Genomic DNA, 21,035 nt, shown 5'->3' on the forward strand with positions numbered 1-21,035 from the left:
TTGCAAAATGACTGGACCAGCAAAGCCGGAGGGTTAGCAATTGATGAGCTGCTGTAACCTGAGTGCTGTATTCCTCCCGCACCACCAGCTCAAGTGTCAGCAGTGCTCAAGCTTTTAACCTCCTCCCAGCCACTCTGCTCAGCCAGCTAACCCAAATACCATCTCGTTCCAGTGAGCAATTTATGTATGTGGACAGGAGTCAGATTAGAGACGAGATTCATGCGTCAGACCAACCCAGCAGGGAAGATGACACTAACGCACCCTTTCACATTGAAAATGAAGGTAAGTTAATATTCTTGGATTGCAACTTGTGATATAGCAGCATACAATGATCAAAGGCCCCAGAGAGAGCTCTGAAACAACAACGGCCTGATATGCGCCTGTTGTCTGTGGGTCTCTTACATTAGCATATAATACACAACCACAGCCTTAAACACAACATCACAGCAGCTGTGCTGAGCAACTTTGACATTCTCCCAGAAAAAAAATTTAAAATTGCCTTTATTTTTTGCTTTAATTTAACCTGAGTTTATAAAGCAAAGATGAATGTTGCTCATCACACAGATAATAGCAAAATATTACTATTCCTACCATTCCATGAAACAGTTTGCCAAATCACAGAAATGGCAGGAATAGCAAAGGCTTGGGCTGAATGAGGACAGTGAACACATGTGAAAGCCTGCTGACTTCCCTTCCATTTCTCTTCTTTCAAATTTTTGCACCTTCAGTCTTTGTAGGGATAGACTTGATTTAATTGCTCCTAGGGCACAATATAACACTCACAATCCTTTCCCAGTTGCCACATTTCTACCTGACCCTAAACAGAAACATGACAGAAATTATGATCACAACAGAATCAGGATGGTTTCAGAGTAAAATGGAAAATGTTGTTACCAACTTTCATTTCCCTGTAAGATAAGCAGCTGCTGTATATGAAATCACAAACACTTGAAAAGCCAGCACCGTGAAGGTTTGCACTGCTGTAGTTACATGTTTTAGGAATAAAGACATTATTATTCCACAATAAGACTTACCATTTATTAACAAAAGAAAAAACAACTTAATAGCTTTATTTCACAACAGAATAGATTTAGCACAGCACACATCTTGGGCCATGTTTGGTTAAAACAATCGTGGAAGATGAAGAGCAGCTGTTTTGGGGATTTTTGTTTACCGTCTTGGCCATAATCATGCAGATGCTCTTCCAACTGCTACAGACATGGCAGATGTCCCAGGAATTTCAGCACACTGTGTGTCTGCACAGCGAGAAGATCCAGGTCCTGAAGCTATGTCTATGCTGCAGGCTAGGGGCATGCTTGCAGCACATCCACACAGATCTGGGCTAGTTTTATCCTAGAGAGCGTGACAGCAGTAATATCAAGACAGTAGCTGTGGTAGCAGCATTGTGTAGCACTGTGTCAACAGCAGAACAGCATGATGTTATTATACAACCTTCTGAAAATGGGGACTGGGAGGGGTGTGAGACTATGGATGACACCACCTCTCTCTCTCCCCCCTCACTGAACACCAACTGCCCTGTCAGGATGATTGTGCTGGCAGTGTGGGACCTGCATTTCGGGGACTTCATCCCCTGGTAGAGGGCACAAGCATGAAATGGTGCTGGAGGACTGAGCCTTACTCTCCCTGCCTAGACTCAACTTCTACCTCATGCAACTTCTCCTAGGACACAGACTGTCCCCATAAGCATGGCACTTCTGATCCAGTGGGCAGTGATTTTGCTAGATGGTGAGGTTTTGGTGGCAACAAGTGGGAGCAGGTGTGTCTCTGTTCCCTGCTCACTATAGTGTACCTGCTCCCAAATTCATCTGATCTTCTTGCCCATAGGAAAGTTCACCCCGTAGGTAAAGGTATGGCACAAGCTGAAAGCAGACCTCTCTCTTCAGGCTTCCTTTACATCTTCTTCTCCCAGGATCTACCAACCTCAGTAGGTCCATACAGGGAACAGTTCTCTCTTTACAGGGGAAGAGGAGGGCCAGACCTGGTGCTACTGAATAGCACAAAAGACAAATACTAAAAAGGACATGGTAATATCACCTCCCAGTAATTGCTATCACTTGGTATCAACCTTATTAGATTCATGACACTACCAACGGTATTAGGGCATCGCTCATCAAGACATGGACATTTAAGCTGCAGAAGCTCATCTGTGATTCTAAGGGAAGTTAAAACTCCCATCCATGTGGCACAGTAATTAATCTAAAACTAATTTAGGTACATCTACCTGCTTCGGTCAAAATCGCAACTGTAGTATAGGCATACCTTATTTACCCACATCTAGCACATTCTCTCCTTATTTTTGCTTTAAAGAGTCGGACAAAGCAGTATCAAAATACTGAGCTTTCAAAGCCAACTAACCTGCATACTACCTTCCTCTAAATGTTGCAGACATCATCATCTTCAGAAAAGAACATTAACCTCTGTGGGCCCAGAGCACAAACACTGATGCAACCAAGATTTGCTTGAAAGGATCAGAAATCCTGATCCTTCCCAAAACCTGAAGTCAGTATTGTGACAGGCACTGTAAAAGGCACTCCATCAGAAATAGCTGGAATTGTCTTAATTACTTTACCTCTCTATAATTAATCTCTGCATTCACATTTGAAGTAAAACTTTTTAGAGGGAGATGGATTTAGGAGTTTGGAAAAACTGGGTTTACACTCAATGGAATTATTCATTAAAAATACTCCACATACATAGGTAGCTTTATATAGGCTCTAGGTAAATAAAATTAGGCACAAAATTAAAAATCTGCCATTTATACAACAGTCCCATTAAATACGATCTAAATATAAGCAAATAATAGTGTCTAGATATTATCATACCTTCTGTCTGTCAATCTGAAAGAATTCTATAGACATTATTTAGGCTTGGAAACACCTCTAATACCTACTAACTCCATTTTGCAGCTATGGAAACTATAACACAGCATGGTAAAGGGACACAAACCAGGAACCAAAAAATGTCAAGTCATAGAAGGTTTTAGTATGATCAGTGTTAATACAGGATGGCACCTTCTGGCCTTTTACATCTTAGGATCAGTAGTTAACGGACAGGCAAGGGACAACTAAGTCACGCTTACCACACTTCCAGCACAATACTAAACCGTTAATGTTCTCCTCTCTTTTTGCTGTAACTTTGGTTAGCAGTTCTCCTCCATGCTAGCAGACAAGTCTGCATGCATGTTACAGCCTCCATCCCGCAGATGTTCACTACAAGGTGTAGTGCATGTTCCTAGGATGTCAGTTATCACTACGGTGTCAGCAGGAGTTCCCCAACCATACCTATCAGAAAATGCTTGCAGAGATGCGTCTTCACTTCTGAGCCAAGTCCCGGCCTCGCTGGCTCCACTGCAACCCCAACCATCCTAATGGGATCACAGCAGTGGGAGAGAGGCTCCCTTTATCCGTTAGCGAGAAAACAACAGCACACACAGCAGCTTGGCCAATGCAGTAGCAACAGCCTGAGTTAGATGGGTTTTCCACATACAAAGCTCCCTGCCTGGCTGCTGGAGTCTCTCTGATTGTCAGCAGAGGACTTGGAAGGCATTTTGCTAATGAGATCAAAGACAGGCTTTTAAAGCTCAGCACGCAGGATCTACCCACTGGAAGCAGAGCAAACAGCATCTGGCCTCAGACCAATCTCAGCTGAAAACAGTTCAAACTAGTCTAATGGGGAGGCAGACATTAGTTAGGGGTTAGTATAAGCACTCAGCAGATTACCTGCCCTCTTTTCTGGTCCAAATACAAGTGTAAATGAAGTAGCTGAGAGACCTAGCAAGGGAAAAAAGAGAGCCATTGTGGCAACACACATAAAAGCTTTGAGAATAAGGTCTATCTGAAGCATAAGTAATTGAGGCGAGACATGAGCATGACACTGGGCACCATGTGCAGGGACTCACATACACATAAAAAGCAGGGACACCCACCTGTGGACTACACCTTTGAACGTAGGTTCTCCCTTCCTCAGCTTTCCCAGAGAGATGGAGAAACCACTCCATAACCCCAGCTGACAGGGTGTTACCTAGCAAGTGTGTTTAAAGAGTAAAGCAAATTATGAACACAACAGGCTGCCACTCTACTCCTTGCACTTGATCGATGCTTCCCACTGGAGAAACCCCCAGTGTCTGGCCACCTCTGTAATCCAGACTTAAAATCATTAAGAACAGAGTGCATTTATGACTAATTTAGGCACAGGATTAGGTGAGGGACACGTGGCAGTCATTTTAGCCCTGGTCACTGACAGGTCTTCTGAGAAGTAGGGTAACGCTGGGGAATTACTCACAGCAATGACTGGGAGTTTGCATGCAGAAGTGTTATCATGACTGGCTGCAGGCAGGCCCTGCTAAGAGCAAAACCATCGGCTTTATGGTCTACGTACAGGCCTGAGTGAAGGAGGAAATTCCTTCTGCCACCATACGAACACAAATATCCTACAAGCAATATCCTTACGGCCAGGGCCTGCGTGCCATGCCTAGCCTGGAACAGCTACCTGGTTTGGAGATGTCAGACAGTACTAAAGACTCAAAGGGAAACCAGCTGACATTAATGTTGATAGTGGAAACTTAATTTCATCCACCCTTTTTGTTTGTACAGTTCATTTCCTCTCCTGGGAACTGTTTGTTATTGTCTCTCCTAGCCTGGTCTCTCTGTATAAATTTATTGTTTGGTTATGCTGTCCTGTGCATTCACTAGCTACTGTCTGCTTCTTGGAGACACCAAGAGAGATAAACAGGAAACAGCTACCTGGATTGTAGCTCAGTGTTGAGTTTTTTTATTGCTTTGGGAAAAACAGATTCTCAAAGACTTAAGAATGAAAGATACGTCACACCATGAGAGGAACACTTCACAAAATACTGTGATCAGTGGCACGCTACCATATGTTTCAAGAAAGACATTCATTGTTTCTCTTTATTGGTATAACACAGCTCAGCCATGAGATCTTTGATTTTGGATCCCAAATGGAGATCCTTTAGAAGAAGCAGCATGCTCAGCCCTTCTGAGATAACACTAATGGGTCCCCAAAGGTTTCTCAAACTGCGTATTCCAAACCACTCCTGATTTCTGCAATTCTTGGCCATGTCACAGACCAGGGCACACAGTGTGGCCATTACAGATACAGTACTAAGCAGACTGGACAGAACTGTTCGCTGATATGTCTGGTAAGCAGAGAAACAATGTTCCTCCAAGCAGTGAGATCTCATCCTTACAAAGAGGCTTTATCCAGCCTCTTAAAGGGAAGGATGCTCCCCACCCCCTGCCTCCCTCCTTCCTAATTCAAGTAAAAGCGCAGTTCTCCACTGTCATGCCACAGAAGGCAGCATCTCTCTCCTGCACAAGTTTTTGCTACAAACTCCCACAGTAAATAGGTCTCAATTCTCATGGAAAATTAGGGATCTAAATACTGACTTTCAGGCAGAGGCACTGGCTATAACAGCCAGATACTAGAAATTAATGATAAGATGCTGTTTGGCAAGAGAGAATAAAATCTAAATCACCACCAGCGTTTCCCCTCCAGTGCCCTGGTTTAAAAACCAGCAAACACAGTGGGAAACTTCCCAATAAATTTCCTGGGCTAAGGGACCCTAAACTAGCAGAGCTGTGACCCCCCAGGGGGTGGTGAACCCAAAGGTGGAAATGGAAGTGACAATGCCAGACCAGACAGGTGGTTGCAAGCTGAAGCTGGGAACTGCTGACACTGCACTCCTGAGTGTTTAGGAGGTAGATGAGCGTAATGAAACCCGCCCGCCTTCGTCTGCATGCCTGGCCCTTTTAACTGATAAACCAGAGTGACTGCTAGCTCTGGCAGCACCGCAAGCCATATTTCCCCACGCATGAAAAGCTCCTGGACTGTTTCTCAGACTTATTAGGCACAAATGGGCTTTTCATCGACACCAGTCATGCGTGTCTGCTCCCTCCGCCTCATTTATCATCTCCTGCCAAGGCACTGCACCCATTGCCAGCAGCACACTGTGCACCACTCCCGTTCTTAAAGGCAGGCTGAAGCAAGGGGCATGCAATGGGCCACTTGCTGTGCAAACAGTCCCTGCCCTACACACAGGACAGCAGAAGGGCAGAAGAAGGTACATTATCAGAAACCTCTGGGTTATGATGATCTGTTGGCTGTGGGATGTGTTCTGCAGCTCCCCTTTGAAGAAGAGTTGAGGCTGCAGCTTGGGGATGGTTAAGTGGTTGGGAGCGGGATTTGACTTGAGGGTGGGGAAAGACATTGACCTGTTTGGCAGAATTGGTTTGTTCAGGGTGAGGAATAAGGATACATGTAAACAGTATATGGGAAACCCAGGAGGTGCAGAAGAGGGTCAGAGAGCTGGGAGAGAGTATAAAACTAGCAATGGATGGGTTGTAGAGACAGAGGAGGTAATGGCAAGGCTGGGCAGGGTCTTGGGAAGGCAAGCAGGGAATAGAAGACTTGGGGTTTGGGGCCAGGACAAAGCAGCAGGTGGTAGGAAGCTCGGGATGACAGGTGGAGGATGAGAAAGTGCTGGGAGCGTGGTGACAGCAAGGGAGTACACACGAGCATGCTGGAGGAAGCTGGTGCTGCCTCCAAGCCATCGGTACCTCTCCTCACTGCAGCCACACGTGTCCCAGCCACTTACGTTAGAAACCTGACTGGTGCCAATGGAAAGCCCACTTGTGCCCAGGCCTCCATCTGATGGCTCCACTGCATGGCCAAGGCCTTGCACCTGCCCCACTACTGGGGCTGTAACAGCCTTGCTGCTCTTCCCCTTCTGCTGTGACCCAAAAGCAGGCTCCTTTTCTGTTTCTCTTCTCCTCCCCCAACGTGAGCTGGAAAGAAGGTGGTGGTCAGTGCCCAGCGCCCTTCAGGAGCAGTAATGGCTAACTAGTTGGAGCTAATTGAAAACACAAAAAGCAGCAGGATTTACTGCCCGATCATCTAATCCTGTCACTTAGGAGTGACCCACTTGAAGTCACAGGGTGTGACAGAATGACCAGGCAATGAGGACAGGATTACAGAGCCCCAAATGAGATTACGCTCCTTGGTGGGGACGCAAGCTGCTGGGGACAGTGAAAAGATCTGCGTTGAGCACCTAGCAGGGATAAGACCAGATATCCAATGCTCTGTCTGCTTAGAGAGCATCAAAAATAGACTCTCCGGAGAGAGAGAAAACACCCAAGCGAGCCAGCTGGGCAGACTCAGGGTACTTGGGACACTGACAGCTCCTTAGCCTGTAAAATGAATTGGCACAGGTTTGTGCTAGTGTTAGCACAACTGTCGCTTCAAAACAAAACAGAGCAGGGGAAGGGAGACAAGCCTGCACTTGGCTACCTAAAACTGTAGGCTGTTTAAGATAGAAAGGGGAAAGGGTCAGGGATCAGAGATAAGGAAGGTGTGGCTGTGCACACCTTGCAGCGTCTTAGCCTCTGGTAAATATATAAGTAGCAGCCTGTCACACACAAATGGTAATCAAAGAGCCAGCCACAGGCTGCAGGATGGATAAAAAGAATGAAGAGATGGGCCTTGCCCTAAGATCTTATCACCAAAGACAAAAGAACGTGATGGATCCTGTGGGAGCACAAGATCAGTTACCACAGCTCAGAGAGAAAGGAGGGGACAGGACTATGCACAGTGGGACACGTCTCTAACTACAGGAGCCTTTAGATTTAAGCTTATTTACTGAAAACAGGTCTGCACAGAGTACACTTTCAGCCCAGCAGCTCACTGTGTATTTGCCACTAGAAGATGCTGATTTGCAAAGTCTGAGGGTCCATTTCTTAATACAGAAGCATCTTTTCCTTGCCCATTAATCCAAGTGAAACAGGAAATAAGACAGATCCTCACATTCACTTGCTGGTAGAAGCCACGTTTTCCATGGGAGCTGCAGGAGCTCAGTGCTTCTGAATAGATGGTCATCTTATGTCCAATTTTAACATGATCCATTAAAGGTCGAAACCCAATGAAACCTGTTCAGGGCTCACTTTCCCATCTACACTCATCACAGGCTAGCTGGATACCCTTAAACCTTGGTGCTGGGAAAGCCAGGATAAGCCTTAGAAATAATATTCTCTTTCCTCCCTCCCTGGAGACTTCCCACTAAGGACAGCACTGCAGTCTTGTCTGGCATCTGTCTGCTCCAAGTGTTTTCCAGATAATTAGTAATTTAAACTTCTCTTATACAGGATAATCTAGCTCTGTTATACCTCCTTCTCAAGTGAGAAAGTAAGGGCGTTGACATACATTTAACAGCATCTGAAAACCAGGGCAACAGAAGCTGTTACCACCCATACCTGCTTGTATTGCTCCTCTCTTAGAAATGGCTTCCTTCACAGCAGCAGGGACAGCTAAATGGAGACATGTCCCCACCCAACCTATCACATTTCACATCGTGAATACCTGAGGAACCCCAGCTCAGCACTTCTGTACTGCAACACATCAGGCTGTAAATCACAGCCATTCAGCTCTCCTTGCCTGAAAGACAACAAATTCAGTCCTAGAAGAGTAAGGGACTGAAGCTGCCTTAACCATTTCTGACTATTACACTATAAAGAATGTAAATGTATTAAGGGTGTGGCTCCACGAGCAGCAGAGCTAATCTGTCTGCTTCCCACGACCAGGAAGGGATGATCTTGCTTTCCTTTCCTCTGGCCATACTCCTCACAATGCAGTTCTGTCCCTTCCCTTGTGCTGGCTCAGGTGCTTGAGACACATTTGTGGGTGCAAAAATAGTATTCCCTTTCTTTCTCTTTCTGGATTAGCTTTCTGATAGATTAGAGATAACCTGAGGAGGTCCAAAGAGCTGGTGCACAGTAACCCACTGGGAGCAGGAGCATCACCCCATTTTAGAGGACAAAAGCTGTCAGATCAGCTCATCCGGCCTCTTAGATCTGCACAGTGAGGTACGCAGAAGCAAGCAACTTGCTGGAGGCCACATGCTGAAGTGCTGAAGGAAGCCAGGAGTCCTATTTTTTGCCACATAATCAGAGTAATTTAAATGTCAAGGTTGAAGCAAGGACATGAACAGTCCTTGCTTTGTTATAAAAATCAGTATATCAATCAATGAATCCAATTACAACCTCCCAATCTTATCAATAGATCATTCTCCACCTCCCCAAAGTACAGTGCAAGAAAGACTCTTCTGGTCCATTTACAGGTTGCAATATCTTAACTGTTTTCTCTCAAGTTAGGCTGGCAGATGTGCCACACAACAATACCAAACAAGTCACAGAGTTGCTCTCTTCCAGCACTGAATGAGAAGCTTCATTAACTCATGCAAAACAATGGTTTCCTTGTATCCTGGAGACTCTTCTCCCTTCTACCCAGCTTCCCACTGCCACTGGAGCCACATTTCAAGGCAGTGAGATTCTAAGAAAAACACCAGAAAAGCAGAACAGTGGGAAGAAAAACTGTGGTGCTGACTGTTCATTCAGATTGGAGAGCTGATTAAGACACTGTTGCAGTCCTGAGATGAACAGGTTGGCACTGTGGGTCTGGGCTACTGTTCAGCTTCTTGTATTCGGGAGCTACCAAAACAGGAGCCAGAGTTCCTTTGGGATTCACACATAGTTTCTCACTCTGTCCTAAAACCAGCTCTAGCACAGAGTCTGCAGCACCTTGTGGGAAGGAGCTCAGAGCAAAGGCAGCGCTGCAAAACCCGCATTCCCAGAGCCTATTTATGTCCATTGTGTGACTTCTTCAGGCTTACATAGCAGCAGCAAAAGTGTTAAATGTCATGGAAGCATCACACAAATGTTGTTTCATTGGACATATAATACACAGCTTTGCCTTAGCTCTACATTTATCCCAGGTTTCAGTCCAGGTTTGGATTAGCCAGCAGTCCCTGAGTTAGTAGAGCCTACCCGCTGAAGAGCAACAGTTCAGGAGAAGAACTGAGACAGGCCTGACAGCCACAGTCTGCACAATGCTTGGCAGGGAAAAGGGAAGCAATTTTTGGCTTTTCTTTGGAACAGGATATAGCTTTTGCATATCTTTGTGATCCTACATGTGCATCGCATATCCCAGGGGCTCCCCACTTCTGTAATACTTAGCATTCAAAATGCTTTATAGACTTTATGGTATTTGACCTCCTAAGGATGTATTATGCATTTTTAGAGAAGGTAAGGCCAAGACATACTAAAATGATGTGCCCGAGGTCACATGAAAAGCATTTGACAGAGGAGAATAATTTCCTTCAACTCCAATTCACATGTTTTGCCTAATACCAGTACCCACTTCGCCCATATGTTTCTACTATCCTTTTGCAAGGGGCATTGTATCTCACTGCATGAAAGCCATGTCTTTTACACAAGTCTTGCCCCCAAAAGACACAGGTATAGTTACTGTCACATCTACCCTAAGCCATGATAATCCATGGCCAGAGAGCAGGACCACAAAATGCAGTTATCAAGTCCTTGCAGCTTTTATGCAAGCAAAGAAATAGAGTTAACAGCTGTTTTCTGGTTCTGGCTCTAAGCCAGGAACAGAGTACAGGATACACCTCCTCAGATGAGACCACTCATCCAATATCTACTCGTTCTCCAGAAGCAACTAATGCCACTTCCCATCCACTCTTACATAAACATGTCTCCAGAGAATTATACACCAGGTATGTTATATGTAAGCCTTGCAGACAAACTTTTAGCCTTCAGGAACTTCAGATCACATCTGCTTTCTGTCAGTACCCAAATTATAGGTCACTAGATCCTCCAGATTTCTCAATAACTCAGCATAACAACTGAAAAACTGAGGTGCAGATGGCCTTTCCCTTCACCACAGAAGTTGCTGACCAAAACAGAAAAATATTTCCCCGCCAGGGTGTTAGCTGTGTTCACCTAACATTAGCATCTTTCACAGAAGCATGCTCCTATTTTAACGGCAAAAATGAAGAGCACAGGCTGTGATGAACAAAATTGCTAACGCTGTCACCTGGGTACTGATGGAAAATATAAAATTCAACAGAGGCCTGAGACAGACCCTAGTCTTAATCCTTCATTTCCAACCACCTATAGGTTCACTAGGCACTACGCTTACTGTCTTCATCCCGAGAGGCACCTCTGTGGCTGGTGAATGGGAGATTGGGAGGCATGATCAAAATCAATGGGTGAATCCCTACCCTCACCATCTCTCCCCCTCCACACTGTGGCTGCTGTTGGCGATGGATGCAGATGAGATGCTAAGGAGTCACCATCCTGACCCACACCTTTACCTTTGAAGCCGCCATGACAGCTGCCGTGGCTGCGACGTTCAGCCCCCGCTTCCCAAAGTGTACAAGGGCATCGTAGCTCCGGTCTTTTGCCTGGACGAGGCAGTCATCGATCTCCTGTCACAGCAGACAACAAAACAAACAAACAAAAAAAAAAAGCACAAGAAGGACAAGTTCAGAGTGCTCCCAGCCTCAAACTCTTGGCAGGGCCAGGTCATCTTTTATGGAAGCAGACATCCTCCATTTCCTCTACCTTGGCTGGAGAGAAGTTCACCGCCAACGTTTGCAAAGAGGAAAGATTTGCAGGGGAGCAGTAACTCCCATTGCAGGCTTTGGGAACTCTTTATTTTGCGAATGGAAGATTGGGACCCAAGGTCGGGATACACTTGCACAGTGCAACCACCACCAACAGGTCCTGGAAGCAAGACAGACACATCCACCCGGGCAGAATGGGCCAGGGTGTGTCAGGAGCCATTTGCAATCTATGTACTCTAAAGACAAACTGGATTGCCCCATAGTTAAAAAGAATCATATTATGACACTGGGCAGCTGCAGCTGTACTGCCCTGGGTCCAGGACTGGTGGTCTCAGAAGTATCTGAGATATCTCTGCACATCACTGCAGTGTCCGGCTTCAACATGCCCATGGAATTGGTAGGTCCAGAGCTTCTGGACTTTGATGCTGCTCAATATACAGTGAAATGGTTATGAAAGTTCCTGCCCTCACCCTCCCTCCCTCAAGACACAGAGGTCTGGATGATAATGGATGACAATGACTTCTAGTACTCAGCTACCAGATGTGCTGGGTTAGTAGGGACTGGAGGCTGCAAGAAGCTGCTGGCTGTCAGTGATTCCCTCCCTCTTCCTAGTAGATAAGAGGTGGCAACCCAAAATGCACAAGCGCTACTTGTGAGAAGCGTAAGCAGAAGTTCCCAGGAAGCAGAGAGACAGGGGACTGATTCCCACTGTCCTTCTTGGACAGGACTGAGATATAACTGTTCATGCACTGCCTGTGGCTAAACAGATCCTTCACTTCCACTGTTGCCAATGAGGGAAACAGTTACTCACTTCTCAGTAGTTTGCATGTTGATATGTGACTGATAGCTATTCTTGGCCCATGTACCCACATGAGCCAAATAGATCTGCCTGACAATGTCCCATTCACAGCCACAGGAATCTCCTAGGCAGGCAAATGATCCAAGCTGTAATGTCCCTGCCCAAAATTAGCATCACGAATTTGAGCAAGACACTTCTCAACCCAGGACCTCATGCTACATGCCTTACTTCAGCATGCTATATGTCTCCCAGCCAGGCAAGTGCTTGCTAAGCCCCTTTCAGAAAGGCTTGGCTATTTGTCTCATTGCTGCACAATGTCTTAGGCAGAGCTGGGAACAAAGTTAAGGACCCCCAGCTGCCAGACCCTGTTTCTCTAATGGTTGTACCCAGCCACAACATAGCACTCCAGCTATATTCAGCCAGTACGTGCAAAGCAGCTCAGGAGGTATTTTTATCCCCCTCCCTCCCAACTTCTCAAGTGCACAAAGATGAGTTAATATGTGTGAGTGCGCTGAACAGGTGACAGTATTTAAAAACACAACAATCACAAAGAACAAAAACACCAACCAAAAGGAGATGATCAAATGATAGAGGAAGAGAATCAGCAACTCCCAGTCCTTCAATGAAAATGAGTGACAGGGAGACTGAGTAAACACACTGTAGATCTGCTCCACCCAGAGAGGACCTGGGCACCTGTGATTACCTTTTCTTTCGAAGACAGCGTTGGATGAACAAATTTCCTGTACAGGAGGCTGGAGCCTTTTGTGTATGGAGACAGGAGCCAAGCTACAAAAGCTATTTTGAGTTCATAGTAGAATGGAAACCTAGAAGAAAAAGATCTGTTAATGTCTGCTCCTAATTTAACCACTGCCCTTAATTAGAGATGCTCAGCACAGGAAGGGACTGGCCAGTCTAGCCTAGGGCAGCTTTTGCTTACCAAAGAATCGAAAGACCTAAACACATTCACTCACATCTCAACTTTGCACACATCTCAACTAGGCACGTGGGTAAATCTTTACTAGAGTATCAGGGCCATCATTTAATGGTCTGGAAGAGACTCTGCTGTGTGATAAGGGGAGCTTTCTACATGCAAAGGGCACAGATGCTGCTTTCATAGCATCCCTACTCATTATGAGGGAACAAAGAACAAACCACCAAATCAGTATTTCATTGATATATTTATGCACCTTTCATGTCTCTGCCTTTCTGCTTTTAAGATAACACTTAGCTGACTGAAACTGAGATACAAGAACCTTTGTTGTCCAAGCAACACGCAACATAAAGATGCGGATCCACACTATGGCTTTCAGGTAGCACTCCAAAATATTCAGGACACTAAGAACAGGACATGCTTTAGCTGTAACAACAAGCTAGAAACTTCTCAAGATTAGATTATCCAGACTCTTTTCTGGAGGACAAAGCCTAGAGCTCAAGGCTGGCCAGCTAGCAGCATCCTCATGCAGGCAGGCACGTTGCTGCCAGCAGTGTAATGAACCAATGCTACTCTTTGTAGACAGGGGCAAGCCAGAGCAGCACAGAGACCCTGTGATGGCTGTGCACCACCCCAGCTGGACTCAGACGGATTCCTGCTGCGCTAGCACAGTACTGTCACTGAGCCAGCTGGACCGTACAGCATCCAAGACTGACCCAATGGACCTCTGCAATGCTCTACTCTGAGCCTGGATTTGCCAGGCTGGTCTTCCACCTCACTGAGGATCTCTACAGCATACTTGATTTCACAGGCTGGACAAGCGCTCTGTCATTCCTCCCAAGAGACTCACATAATACATTCTCCAAAAAAAACAAAGCTCCAGATGAACACAGTGGAGGTAGATCTGCATGCAAATTAGATAGAGAGACAATAACATCTTTTATCTCCTTTTCAACAGATCTGACATGTTGCCAAGTACTCCCCGATTCCCTTTGTCTGGAGGACTCACTAGAGGCGTGCACTGCTACACAGGAACAGGCTTTAGGTGACGGCCATGCACTATGGTTAAATTTTCATCCTGAAGTCTACTAATCTCACTGGTTTCCACTAGAAAGGCCTTACTAAAAAGTGCAACCAAGCAACAAACATTTCCAAACTTGAGCATCCAAATTTAAGGAACTGAATCTGATAATTGGGCATTTATGTGCTCTCATCCTGACAGAGGTCACCAGGAATCCTTACTGGCACCAGAGAGCCCCCATCAGTATGGGCTGTCACTGTCCTCCATCAAATCGTAAACGCAGCCTAACCAGGAACGGGCCTGGCAAAACATCCCAGGAACAACCACCCAGGCAGCAACCTACAAACAAAGTTCTATGCTGCAGGGCTGTTTCTGCCTGATCCCTAGGGTCTGTGTATTTACTGTAGGACACAGCTAGGTAAGTCTAGAACTATGCCTGCAGCAAAAGCTACTGTTGTTTACATGACAATCTCTGCAAGCACCTGACTTGGAAATCAGCTGCGCATCTCTCTGACATGCAGGGGACTGAGACTACTGTAATGATTTCTCACTAATGAGATACCACTGAGCAGTTCCATCCTCTTTCTTGCTTTTCCTAAGACAGCACTGAAAAAGGAAGCATGGCTCCTCCAGGCAAAACACATCTATGCACCTGAAGCTGCTAAGCCTGTGTTCAGGAGGCAGTGCAACTTTATGCCCCTTTCTTCCCCCTTGTAAACATTTCCATTTGCTTTCCATCTCATGTCAAAGACCCTCTCCCATCTGGTGCTCACCAGCAAAGAAAGATATCCGTGAATGTCTCTGCTGTCGTGAAGAGTGCGAATATGATCCAGTACATCATCCATTTGACCTGGTAAACAAAAACAGTAGCCGGGTCATTTTTCCCCAGGGGCCTCAAACTATCTCTTGCAGGCACAAGTGCACAGAATAACTCTCTCAGAAAAAACGGTTCTTTCCCCCACCCTGTGTATTCAACAATTACTACGGACTTGAAGATCCCAGAACTCCCCCACCTCAGCACGTAACACATGTCAGATTTCCACACAAGCCCTTTGGAAGGAAGATTGTGGCCTTTAGGACTGGTCTCATGGAAAGAAGAACAGCCTGACTGTCCCTAGAGGAAACTCCACTGGCCAGCGGAGGACCACAGCCCTATCACAGGGCATTAAAAATCTCATTTGGCTCATCTTAATAGCAAAGGTTAATACTAGGGTGTTGGCCAAACTGCAATTAAGACAAAATGTAATTACTCTACGTAATATCTACAGACAGGGGAAACCAGCCAGGAAGAGATAAAGAAGTAACCGCCCATTCTGTGATCCAGGGTCACAAGCACAATCAACTCACCGCAACTTACTGAATTAGCGTGCATCAGTTGAGTGATGGTGCCTCCTCACATCCACACCCTGAGCCCATTGCAGTGACAAGGGCAAGTCTGTTAGCTTAAATCCCTTACCTAGGGCTTAGGTGAGAGCATTTTACCTCATATTGGTAGTGAAAGCATGTGCTGTGCTGTCACTGTGTTCAACTATGGTAACTCCAGTGTGGGGTGGACTGCTTGTTGGGTGATTCATGGATGGTCTCCTTTGTGGTGATAGTGACAGACACAGAAAGAATCTTTGGGGACTGTGACTTGGGCAGGGAAACTGTAGTATCGCAAGTAATTCAGGAATCTGGGGATTTTTGTGACTGAGCACTAACTGGCATTTAAAAGCACAGCTAAACTACTCTGATGTACACAGTATTGGTTCTTCTTGGGCTGGAAAGAAACAACGTATTTTGTCACATGCCATTAGCACTTCCAGTGATTTTTATCAAGTGACGTGGTACTCCTCTTCTGTGGCACTGTCACCACAGAAATGATGTAAGGAATAATTTCCAAGTACTGGAGATGAGAGAGAAACCTTTTATTGCCCCTCAATATTTTTTTTTCCACTGTAAAATTGTAAAACCACTGTAAGATTGTAAAAGTTCAAAGAGCTTTAAGAACCTGTCTCTCCAAAGGAAAAGAGATGGTAAGACAAGAGTTGTTAATTTAACTGAAAATTGTTGTCTAATTAGCTGTATCTGAAAATGGAGATCCTTAAGCAGTTTTGCTGGAATGTTAGAAAGCTTAAGGAAGTAAAATTCATGAAAATTCACAAAAATCCATGAATTAGAGAATTGGACTGTGTTACCTAAGGCTGGAATAATTGTAAGAGAATAAGGGAAGGCTTGAAAGAAGGCAGTACAAGAGGGATACCTACACCAGGTGCTGCTCTGGGGAAAGGGGGATGGAGGTGGCAATAAATCTGGATCTCACCAGCTCTGAAATGGCTTGCTCCATCTTCTCCCCAATGCAGTGGGGTCAGTACCTGTAGTCCCTCTCCACCTTCCTGCAGGTACTGAAAATATTCCCTGAGCACCTGTCACCCAGCTATATAACTGCTCCCCTGGGATTTATATGTATATTTATATTTAGTGTTACATCAGTAGAATGGCACTGCCAAATGCCCGAGAGCATTGTCTTCCCAGGGCAGCTTCTGCCAGACTTTTTACATAACTGTGACTCCCTCAAAGCCTCACTGCCAGCATGGTTCTGTCAGTTGAGACATTCCTGCCAGCAAAACTTTTAAACACAAACCAAGACCTGGTGTGGATGGGCTTGCATCAGCCTGAAACACCATTTATCAAAATTACTGTTACAAAGCAACATAAAAATACACTATAATGATATAAGTTTTTACTAGTACATGAAGCATGAAGGGTTTGTACTAGGTCAGTGTAAATTACTTTTTTGTTTGTTTGTTTTTTTAAACCAGACCCCTAACGGACATATTGCCACAACTTGTGTGTTAAACAATTGTAAGTGCAGACCAGGTCTTAGATCAGCTGTTCCCACATTTGGGTCATGACCCTATGTGTCTGATGTGAGTTCCTCTTTTGCAATTGAATCTCCAACAGGAACTGGACCCTTCAACAAAGTATTTTCCAGAACAGGACTATGGAAATGCTAAGTATCAGTGGGAGACACTGCCTGGGGATGCTAGCACACGTCTTCAGCATTTCCAAGCAAAGGGTGTACAAACCTTCAGAAGCACAGCTGTGCAAGGGCTGCAGGGACGTTTTGCCTTAAGTATCTGATGTGTTCCGTAACACTTAATGATTCTCAAAATATCCAAAAACATTATTTGAAGGAGGGGACTGATAGAAAGGAAAAATCTCAGCAGCCACAGTGAGTCCCAGTTTGAGCCTGCACTAAGGACTTAATGGGATATCCATCCATGCTGTTACCCAGAAGAGAAAATGAGCTTTTTACCCCTGGGATCTTGAGAAGATTGAAGATTCAAAGTCTGGAGGCTGAGCCAGGTTCAGTGAAGTTAACAGGGCTCAGGTTGTGAAGGGCACTACAAATCCTACAGGACCCCAACAGCATCTAAGTGATTTTGATTCTCCCATATTTCACTTTCCCTGATGGCTCATATGCCTTTAGAAACTAGGGCCCAGGGAAGATTTTTCAGCAAAAAGGACAAGACAGCACACCCAGTTGCCAGACCTGCCTGTAAATAGGTCGCTCCACAAGGAAGGATGTTTCTATCTGAGGATTCAGCCATATGTGCTTCAGGTTGCCTCCTCTGATCCTTGTTTTGAATGAGCAGCTAAAGCTTCAAGGCTTTTTGAAAAGGCTTTGATTTATGCTGCTCTTCAGAAACAAAGGAAAACACGCAAGGCTCTGGATGCCAAACACCTTTTAAGTCGGCCGTATATAGCTCGCACCACCAGAGAAATAGCATACATTTGTCAAAGAGCATATCAACTTGCAGAGGAGCAAGAAGCACAAACCCAAGTCTCCCTGTTTGAGACTTGTGCCTAGCAATCAGCCAGTCCACCTTCAGGCCAGTCTTCCCCTTGCACTGGTTTACGAGCTTTCCCAGAATACAGGCAACATCTTTACAATGTGATAGGGCACAATCTTAGAAAACAAACCCTGCAGCACAGCCACAAACCTCATTACTCACATATTCTTTGATGTCCTTTGATTTCACGGCTTTGTAAGAATAATATGCGGGGTAAAGAGTGCCAAATATAAGCCTGGAAAAAAACAAACAACAAATGGATTAAATTGATTTCCTGTCTCAGAGAAAGATTTTTTTTCCCTGTCCGTTAAATGTGTTCCTTGCACTAGTAAAAAGCAACAGGATTTGATTTAAGCTTGAATGCACTAAGTACAGTACAGGAGTGATTTTACATCACTGAATTCAGAGAAACTATTGCCAGTGACATGAATGAAGAGCAGGGATTCAGGTTGACTTTTCTTTTGCAATGGTTTCCATAGCTGTACCTTATGAGTTACACACAAAACAAAACGAACCAACCAAACAAACAAAAAACAAAAAAGGCCACTGCACTTTTAAAAGGAAATTAAAAACCTGATTTCAAAATAATGTACTGTGACACCAGGAATATAGGAGTATTGCTTTCAGAGGCAGGACAAAATGAGAATCATTTGTCTAAAATCCCTTCCATCTCTGTTCAATAGTCTGAAAAGCCAGCAGAGGATAAAGCAACATCCAAGTTCTATTGGCGCAAGGGTTTGAATACTGGGACCTTATCCTACATTAAATCTGCTAAAGGGAAGAGCCCTGTGCTGTTTGGTAAAGTCGATTTGGGCTCATCAAAGGAGGAGGAATTTGGTCACCAAGATATGCCAACAGGATTAGGCATAAAAATCCCAGCTCTACTGTTCTTTCAGACAGTTTCCTTCCATTTTCAAGTCTGAAAGGGATGCTGTCAGCTTTAAGATTTCATGTGAGAAAGAAATAAGGAACTGCAAGTTAAAAATAGCACTACTGAGAAAAAAACTTTGAGAATTTTTTATACTAACTCCTCTCTGCATCGCTGCCTAGCTGCTTATTCACTTCGATTATTCTGGACATAAGCATAGGCTTGTCAAAACCACTTAGCCCTGCCTAGGTTTCAGACAGTTTTATTCAATGCAGTAGGATGATGCTGCAAAGTCTGAATTTAATAGATTGCAGGGGAATGTCTATGGGCTTGCAACTACCCCTCTTTCCACCAGAGCTTTTGCTTTAAATTCATACAGTTGTTTCTGCTGCTCTTGGGAATGGAAATGATCAATATTTCAATCCCTAACTGTGGAGCCACATAGACCTGCAGTCATCTTTTCCATCCTGCCAGTGGCAATTGTGTGCTGTGGGACCCATAATTACAGTGGAGTCCATTACGTGTATAAGACATTAAAAATTAACACTCAGGGATATGGTGTACCATCGTACTTCCCGTAGCTCAAGAAGATATTTGTGAAAGAATGGGGTGAGGCAGCACACATCTTGATTTCCAAAGCAGTGACTGAAGACAAGACAATTTGCCTGCTATTCATCATGCTTACTGTAGCATAGCTTAGCAAAACCTGAAGCACAATGCAGACTTCTGAAAAGCAGGTACTGAGTGAGGAGATTCAGTATCACACTGGCTTCAAAAAGCTTTGCTGGAAACACTCAGCTCTGAACCTATTTCACCCACAGGGGCTGTGCTATATGCAGGGATTAGATACAAATGCTCAGAAAGATTTGGGGAAACAAAACGCATTTTTGTCCCTTGCAGTATCTTAAAAAACAGCAACACCAGCTAAGGCAAGGAAGAACACACAGACAATAGCTTGATCCTGTTCTCACTGAAGCTAATAACAAATATTCCCTCTGAGTTCTATGGTAGCAGGAGCTAATCCAGAGAATTTTGACCTCACAAAAGGAAGAAAGCTCCACAATATTCAGAAACTAACAGCCAAGCACATGAATAACGTTTCTGGCTCTACTTGTAAGTACCACTGCATTTCTGTCCTTCCTTCTTGGCCCAGGGTTGGCTGCTACCTTACACTTTTATTTCCTGCAAATAATCACTGAATGACTGATAATTCGTTTCCTCAGTTTGTGCTGGTAACAGAAAGTAACTGGAAGCAAACAGTTTACAGGATCACTAGAATAGAATTAGTTGCAGACAATAAACACTTGAAAAAAATTCCTGTGACGGAAGGAAACTGTGCAATACTTTTGCATACGGAGAGCAAGAGACAGTTAATAGGTGATGCGCTCTCCCTAAACTGGAGATTGAGAGTTTCACTGATTTGCCTTGTAATGTGTTGTGTGCATATATGGACATTTATTACTGCCATGGTTTACCCGACCGAAAGCTGTTTTAAGGAATGTTGGATCACAGTCTTGTCATTGCTGTAGCTTACTATGTGGCTTGGAGTCACTTAAGCTCTGGGTACACCATACAAACAGAAGCTAAAAGACATTCAGGCATTTCTGTAAAGCATGTTCAGGAGGTAAATCTCTCGCTTTGGAGACAAATACCTGCACATAGGCATATTTCAGTCTTCACTGGGCTTTGGATCAGGCTTGAATACAATTGATTTAATTCAAACACACACATCAATCCTCTATCTCTTCCCTTAGTTCCTCTCCCCTGCTGTAGACAATACTTCTCTCTTCACCCTCATCCAAGGTTCCTGTGTAATTAAAGTTATCATTGATTCCTGCCTTCCTTCATCCCCATGCTCAGACTGTTGCCAGATCACTCCTTCTGCACACTACACACAAAACCAAGGCTGATTCTTTGTCCCTCTGCCCAAGCCACTAAGTCATTCCTTGCCCAAGCCTCACTTCTAGCCTCCCTTGTGTGCTTTACAGATCTCTACCCTGCCTGGATGCACCAGTGTTTAAACCTCTTCCCCCTGCCTCTTAAACACACATGCACTCAGAGGTTACCCTTGCCTACCAAGCTGAAATAATATTCTTATCCTTGCCTTCCAGGGCCTGAAAAATGTTGT

General features: G+C 44.8%; 1 protein-coding gene across 9 annotated transcripts in view; it reads right to left on the reverse strand.

Moving 5' to 3' along the window:
• REEP1 (receptor accessory protein 1) overlaps nucleotides 1-21,035 on the reverse strand; it is a 71,282-nt gene that overhangs the window by 25,188 nt on the left and 25,059 nt on the right. For 8 of the 9 annotated variants that reach the window (XM_069796126.1, XM_069796117.1, XM_069796158.1 and 5 more), the window contains exons 2-6: nucleotides 18,202-18,274; nucleotides 14,977-15,053; nucleotides 12,955-13,075; nucleotides 11,201-11,314; nucleotides 3,741-3,791 (exon numbers count right to left, since the gene is read on the reverse strand). In XM_069796126.1, the coding sequence (XP_069652227.1) occupies nucleotides 3,741-3,791; nucleotides 11,201-11,314; nucleotides 12,955-13,075; nucleotides 14,977-15,053; nucleotides 18,202-18,274 (436 nt within the window). The remainder of the gene's footprint in view (nucleotides 1-3,740; nucleotides 3,792-11,200; nucleotides 11,315-12,954; nucleotides 13,076-14,976; nucleotides 15,054-18,201; nucleotides 18,275-21,035) is intronic. The other variant, XM_069796135.1, reaches the window with a different exon arrangement.

Source organism: Haliaeetus albicilla, chromosome 1 (assembly GCF_947461875.1).
Source record: "Haliaeetus albicilla chromosome 1, bHalAlb1.1, whole genome shotgun sequence".
Classification (NCBI taxonomy): domain Eukaryota; kingdom Metazoa; phylum Chordata; class Aves; order Accipitriformes; family Accipitridae; genus Haliaeetus; species Haliaeetus albicilla.